Source organism: Montipora capricornis, chromosome 12, assembly GCF_036669925.1.
Source record: "Montipora capricornis isolate CH-2021 chromosome 12, ASM3666992v2, whole genome shotgun sequence".
Classification (NCBI taxonomy): domain Eukaryota; kingdom Metazoa; phylum Cnidaria; class Anthozoa; order Scleractinia; family Acroporidae; genus Montipora; species Montipora capricornis.
Genome location: NC_090894.1, coordinates 25,045,351 through 25,052,850, shown reverse-complemented (window position 1 = coordinate 25,052,850; position 7,500 = coordinate 25,045,351). Strand labels below are relative to the sequence as shown.

At 39.0% G+C, this 7,500-nt stretch overlaps 1 protein-coding gene and 1 long non-coding RNA gene across 4 annotated transcripts in view; one reads left to right on the top strand and one right to left on the bottom strand.

Annotated features, from left to right (window-relative positions):
- LOC138025240 (uncharacterized) overlaps nt 1-7,500 on the bottom strand; it is a 14,969-nt gene that overhangs the window by 4,544 nt on the left and 2,925 nt on the right. Inside the window, exon 1 of one of the 3 annotated variants that reach the window (XM_068872464.1) lies at nt 5,750-6,475. The exons of 1 other annotated variant lie outside the window; for it this stretch is intronic. In XM_068872464.1, the coding sequence (XP_068728565.1) occupies nt 5,750-6,341 (592 nt within the window). In that variant the 5' untranslated portion in view covers nt 6,342-6,475. Of the gene's footprint in view, nt 1-3,015; nt 3,996-5,749; nt 6,476-7,500 lie in introns of those variants that run through there. One more of the 3 variants, XM_068872463.1, reaches the window with a different exon arrangement.
- The window catches only part of LOC138025248 (uncharacterized), an 11,704-nt gene continuing 5,164 nt past the window's right edge, over nt 961-7,500 (top strand). Inside the window, exons 1-2 of the long non-coding RNA XR_011127156.1 lie at nt 961-1,440; nt 3,022-3,098. This is a non-coding gene — a long non-coding RNA (uncharacterized lncRNA). The remainder of the gene's footprint in view (nt 1,441-3,021; nt 3,099-7,500) is intronic.

Here is a 7,500-nt window from a genome sequence, read left to right as displayed (position 1 = left end):
CTTTGTGTAAGGAGTCCAGAAATCCAGTTATACCACATTTTCAAATTTGCGCATCGGCCGAAATAAGCGTCCAATTTGTCTAATAAGCTGACAAACTCAACTGATCACCACGGAACGGTCTCATGAAATGGAAGCTAGCAAATGTATAATATAATTTTGGTCATCAAAGGCGATTGCGTGTATTATTAACAGGTAGTTGAAGGAGACCGTTTTAGTGTCGATCTGCGTGTTATACCCAGCTTGCATCTTATACTGATCGATTTCAAAACGATACGGTTTGCATGTTGTAAAGACGGCAAAACAGAAACAGAAACAGAAACAGTTTGATATCACAGGAATAGCTACCTCCAGGAAACACCAAAACAGGGGAAATTCCATAAAATAAACAGGTTGTTTCATTTTACTACTCTCTCAACAGTTAAAAGGCATAATACTTGGGACAAATACTTTAATGAAAATTCAAGCGTATCTTTATACATTCCGGGACTTCGCGATGGCAGTCGTGAAACAGTACATAGCTTTTATTTCTTTCAAAATTGTGATCGCAAACGAATTCTCCTTTTTTTGTCGGTGTGAAATTGAAATGTGGTAAACTCTAAAGTATCCACATTTCAATGCAGGGGTCATTGTCTTCCTGAGGCGACAAACTCTGCGGTTCTCCGCTACATTAACATTTGACTCCCAAGCCGGACTGAACCAGCCATACTTAGTATTTTACTCTGTCTAACGCCAGACGATTTTACTCGTCAATGGGGAACTCCTGGGAGTCAATGGGTCAAAAGAGGTGATTTCGCAGTACACTCAACTGAGAAAATAGCTCAACATCGAGACTGACAGCTCTACTGACCTAAAACAAAGCTGGGCCTTAATTTACGTCATCGGTCTGGATGGTATCAGAATCAGTAAAAAAAAAGTCCCCCCACCCCACCCCCCCTCCCCCTCCTACCTCCCGGGCTACCCTCATCTGGACAATCGTACTTCACTTAATTATAATATGACTCTTGGGTTCAAACCATTTACGATTGTATGATTACTACTAAAACCTGAATTTTGGCAGCTTGAAAAATTATATCAGAAAAGCGATAAAGTATCACGTGTTAGGGCTCGTTGCAACACGAGAAGAAAAGGAATAGTGCGTGCTAATTGAATCAACATCATTTTATTTTATTAACTTTGCCAGTCAAGCTGGCAGAGCGCCACAACAACTTGCGCCAATTACTGTCGCCCCTTTTTTTACCCTCCCAACCATGATACACAACAGAAGACAGACCAATACACCGGGAACTACGTGCCCTACTCTTAACGACAAGAGTGTGGGTTCCTTTACATCACACAGGATTATTAACATTGAAGGGTTGTGAGACGGGACCTCCGGCTTATCGTCCTTATCCGAGAAGACTTGAAAGTCTAACCATTATTTAAAGACCCTGAGTGAATCAGGTAAATAAATAACATTAAAATAAAATAAATAGGTATACACATACATTCACAGATAGCTAGCATTTACATAGATAGAGCAAGAACATATAGGGGGACATGAAACACAAGGAAGTAATAATTTGATAGCTAGAGAGTGATTAATAATAAATGGTAATTTGAGACATCAACATGATCATCCTCATCACGAATCACCGTAAGTAAAGATTAGTGAATTTTGTTTTTGAAAGGTTTTTTTCTAAGTCAGGCTACAGGCAATTCCATAACTTACCTCCGAAAATGGAAAGCGAATTGAGTCGAATACTCAGTTTTGATTTATTAACATATGAGTTACCAACATCAGAAAACCTAGTGCTACATGAATGAACGTCGGATGAACAAGTAAAAAAAATCACAGATATTCTGAGGCGCAGAATTGGTCGATATGTCGTGCATAAGAGAACATACTGCTTCAAAATAAAGCATACCACACAATTAATTCCACGGAATCCACGCAATAATAGAATTTTAATCGTTTCCGCTCGCACTTAAGGCTTCAGTCATCTTCAAGCAAACAATTAACCAGATTATTTTCTTACCATACCGCAAATGACGTTTTAATTATTCTACTCAAACTCATTCATAACCTGCTATTGGTCTCTGTCCGAGCAGGTTGATCTCCCTTCGCTGACTAACTCGAGCAGATAATGTATATTCGAGGCGTTAAAAGAAGATATGTTGAGCCATTTTAGGCCAAGTTCATCATGTTTGGCAAGGTGATAATGGCCTACGACATACCGATCTCTTTCCGTTTACATACCTTTTCTTTATCACACCATATAATTTTGATTCCTCGTGAGGTTTTCACATTTAGCTTCAACCTTAACAGCTGGTTTCACGTGGTGTTCGATGTAAATTGGAATTTGCTAATCGAAACCAATTGTTGTTTTTGAGACGTTAGGAAAAGGCATTGGCGTGCATTCCAAATATTAGCTTACAGTATACATTACTTTTTGTCTGTTCAATCAGCCTTGTTTTACTTTTTTTTTTTTCAGTGATAAACAGTGTTGGGGCAGTTTTGTCGGATAAGCTCGTTTCGTTTCCCTAAATGAGCATAAATACATTCATTGTGTTCAGGTGTTTTGTCTTCTAGGGTAGTTAGGTTTCCTTATAAACATTCATCGTGTTGTGGATGGTGTTCTTTAATCCCATGTAGAAAAAGCTTCAGTCGTTTGTTTGGTGGATGGCGCTTTCCTATGGGTAAATCATTATCCATTTGGTTTTGAAAACGTTTATTGATTTATGCGGTTGACAGAGCTAATTAACAACGGTGCATGACCAGAAGATTAAATTTAAGATTTTCTTAATCCGGTGGGATCATCCTAATTGCAAGTGGGCTCCTGGAGCGGCAAATATTTACGTCTTTCCGTAAAGTTTGATTCATTGGGTCAAATCTGGAAGGAAGGGAAAAATTCTGTCTTCTTTTCTTTTGGAAGATAATATATAACTGCAAAAATATATATAATATATGTATATATATATATATATATATATATATATGACATTTTGAAAGAATTACGCAACCCATTTTCATCATACCTTTAGGAGAATCCCGGGAACAAGTGATCTTTCCGTTTGTTATCATTATCGCGAGAGTCAATCCTACAGCCGCCAGGAAAAAGGTCAGTACGTGAAGGAAAGCCATTATAGGGAACTTGAACCGGGGGGTCGAGAGGCCACCTTCTACCTCTCTTTTACGTCTTTCCTTTTGCTTCTTCTCTGGCTCTGTGAACAACTTTTGTGAGTCTGCTAAATTGACGATAACCTGCGTGTTGTGTGATTTTTTGACGAAAGAGTGCGGTTTCTTGTCTTTCGCTCTTGATGGAAACACAGTACTGTCACATTGATGATCTAACACATAAGGAGCGCTGTAAAGTTGGTTTGACTGATCTCTTGTGTTTTCTCTAGCGTCTTTCTCAACGACACCAATAGATTCACACAAAGCGATTTCTCGTCTTGGAATTGCAGCGGGGTAATCGTAGGTCACGGTCCCGTCACTTGGTGGAGCAATTATTTCACTGCCATCGTGTAACTTGCTCGAGTTTGTAAAAATTCCCGTTGAAATTTCGTCGGCGTTGCTTACGGTAATGTTAGAGTAACCATGGTCCACCGATCCCATCTCAAAATGATATACTAGATAGCTGTGGTCTTGCGCGGTAGTAGGTTTCTTCATTTTAGATACGAATTTCTGTTTGGGTTGCAGTTCTCTTTTTCGATTAGGAAAGCCTTCCGAACAAAGACTCTCTTGGTGAGAAAGAGAGACAGCTTAACCAGGAAGCGGAGCTCGCAACCGAACGTCATTCGTCGCCACTGTGTTTCTGCCGTTTTCAAGCACCCAATAACCACGCTGCGTTTTGTCACTTGGGTAACGCTATTTCCCTATACGTAAAGCACTTATGCCACCAAAGACTTGAATGACGTCTCCCATCCAAACCTAATTATCTTCTCTATAACTCCGAAACACTAAGAATGCTCCCTTCTAAAATCAAGTTATCTCTCCGAATATGAAAATATAGGCTAGTATAACCTGAAGTGCTTGTTACAGTACTTAGATATGCACGAAATAGTAATGCCCTTAATTGTTGTCTGCGTGGTCAGATTTAATTCCCGTTATTCCAATTACTCTTCTTAATCACTTAATCTCTAATAGTTTTTGTTTTGTGGAGAAACAACTTCAAGCCAGTTGAACTCATAATTGTAGGTAGATGTCGTAAATGTAGATCGAAGTCAGTCTTACGTTGTGAAATATGTCAAAATTCTGCGGTAAAACTAAAACAAAAAAAAGTCTATGGAAAATCTTTGAGGTCGAAAACTGAATATGTTAGTTCGTTGTTAAAGGCGTATGCGCTGGCGTATACTTTTGCGTTTCCTCCTCAAATTGCAGGAGTTTGGTTCCGTTACCGCCTCTAGTTTTATGATCATGATTATGTACGGGGCTTTGAGTTTGTCATGTAGCTGTTGTTTTGGCTATGCATGGGTTCATTATTGGGCAGTGCTTCGTGAAACTGTGTTGGAAAGAAGTTTCTGCAACTATTGTTCAAGAATAGTGTGTTCCAAGAAGTCTGAAAAATTTACTTTTGGTTAGTGATAAATGTTTAACGCCATTAATGCAATTCAGTTTAGAGTTTCTGGAAAGTTAGTCGGTAAAAGTATTTTTCTAACAAAAATCACTGTTGGATCTTTGTGCATTGAAGATCCTGAGGTCCAAGAACAATGATATTCTTTGAAAAAAATGAAATTTCAACTGCTTTTATTTCACAATGGGATCTCAGGTCCGCTCTATCAATGAATGAACTGTTGTGTTTTCTCTTTGTAGGTGTTCTAGTGGTTAGTTTCTTGACAAATGCGGTGGTGGCGAATAAAGAACAACGGGGTCACTGTTGGATCTTTTCCCAAGGTCCTTTTGCCGCGTATATTTGTTATTGGGGTATAGTTTCGCATGGTCCGATGAATGAACTGCTTCATGTGGTGCCAAACAAGCGCATTTGTCTCGTATTTATTTCAATTTTCGGTCATGAAAGTAACGGGTAGACTAAATCGGAAACTTGCTTTAACTTTAGTTCCATCAATTTTACTATTTATTCTGGTTTCATGACCTTAACGAGTAAGATTCGATAGTTATCATATTTTTGTGTCTTGATTTTGTTTTTTTCCGACCCACCGATGACCAGATCATCTCACATCAGCATTGTGGCTTCTTCCTCTTGCAATTAGAGAGGTCAACAATTGTACGTTATATCGTCTCTTGTTTTTTTTTAACTCTCTCCTCTATTCATAACTTCGATCAGATCAAGCCCTATACCTTGTAAACAGTTGCCTATTTAACTTTGTCGTATGTCGATAATGTAGTTATGATTATTCCCTGTATCCAATTTAAGACGTTTTGACCCGCGATAATTTCACGCACACTTGGATATGGAAATGAAAGAAAATCAAATGATGATGGCGCATGAAATGAAGTAGACTATACTTGGAAATAAACAAAGCAGGCTCATAATGTAAATAAGAGTTTTCATTCTCTTGTCTTATTTCGATTATTAAACTTTCTTCTAAACATAACTTTCTCATAATTTAAAAAAAGTACAATCGTTTGCCTCAGGGGCTAACACGAAACCACGACAAGTACGTCTTCCGTAATATTTGATTAATTGCGTCAAATCTGGAAGTAGAGGAAAAGTTGCGTCTTCTTTTCTTTTGGAAGATAATATGTAACTGCAAAAATATTTATTCATATGCTATTTTGAGAGAATTACGTGACCCATTTTCATCATACCTTTAGGAGCGTCCCGGGAACAAGTGATCTTTCCGTTTGTTATCATTATCGCGAGAGTCAATCCTACAGCCGCCAGGAAAAAGGTCAGTACGTGAAGAAAAGCCATTATAAGGAACTTGAACCGGGGGGTCGAGAGGCCACCTTCTACCTCTCTTTTACGTCTTTCCTCTTGCTTCTTCTCTGGTTCTGTGAACAACTTTTGTGAGTCTGCTAAATTGACGATAACCTGCGTGTTGTGTAATTTTTTGACGAAAGAGTGGGCACTGCCACATTGATTATCTAACACATGAGGGTAAGGAGAGCTGTAAAGTTGGTTTAACTGATCCCTTGTGTTTTCTCTAGTGTCTTCCTCAACGACACCAACAGATTCACACAAAGCGGTTTCTCGTCTTCGAGTTCCAGCGGGATAATCGTAGGTTCCCTCTTTTGGTGGAGCAATTATTTCACCGCCATCGTGTAACTTGTCCGATTTTGTGAAAATTCCCTTTGACATTTCGTCGGCGTTGCTTACTGCAATGTTTGAGTCCACCGACCCCATCTCAAAATGATATACTAGGTAGCTGTGGTCTTGCGCGGTAGTACGTTTCTGCATTTTAAATAAAAATTTCTGTTTGGGTTGCAGTTCTCTTTTTCGATTAGGAAAAACTTCCGAGCAAAGAATTTCTTGGTGAGAAAAAATGTTGCACGCCGAGAGATAGTTTAACCAGGGAGCCGAGCTAGCAACCGTACGTCTTTCGTCGCCACCGTGTTCAGTCAGACGTTTTCAAGCATCCAATCGCGTTAAAACCACGCTACGTTTCTGTCACCACGGTAACGCCATTTCCGTATTAAAACGCAAAGCACTTATGCTACAAAAGATCTAAATGACCTTCCTCTCCCATCCAAACCTAAGTATCCTCTCTATGACTGCGAAACACTAACAATGCTCTATTCGAAAATCAAGTTATCTCTTCGAATATGAAAATATAGGTTAGTATAACCTGAAGTGCTTGTTACAGTACTTAGATACGTCTCTTGATTGTATCTCTGTCGGCGTGGTCAGATTTTCCCGTTATTCCAATTACTTTTCTTAATCACTTAATCTCTAATAGTTTTTGTTTTGTGGAGAAACAACTTCTAGCCAATCTATGGAAAATCTTTGAGGCCGAACACTGAATGTGTTAGTTCGTTGTTTAAGGCGTATGCGTTGGCGTGTGCTTTTGTGTTTTCCTTCTCACATTGCATGAGTTTGGTTCTTTGCCGCCTCCAGTTTTATGATCATGATTATGTACGGCGCTTTGAGTTTGTCAATTAGCTGTTGTTTTGTCTATGGGTTCATTGTTGGGCAGTGCTTTGTGAGACTGTGTTGGAAAGAGGTTTCGGCAACCATTGTTGTAGAATACCGTGTTCCAAGAAGTCTTGGTCAGTGATACCTTTTTAACCCGATTATTACAATTCAGTTTAGGGTTGCTGTAAAGTAAGTCGGCGAGTATTTTTCTAATAAAAATCACTGTTGGGTCATTTTGCATTGAAAATCCTGAGGTCCAAGAACAATGATATTTTTTGAAAAAGTGAAATTTCAACTGCTTTTATTTCACAATGGGATGGTCAGTGTCTCAGGTCCGCTCTATCAATGAATGAACTGTTGTCTTTTCTCTTCGTAGGTCTGCTAGTGGTTTGTCTCTAAACAAAATAATGCCGGGAGGGCGAATAAAGAACAACAGGGTCACTGTTGGATCTTTTCCCAATGTCCTTTTGCCACGTATATTTGC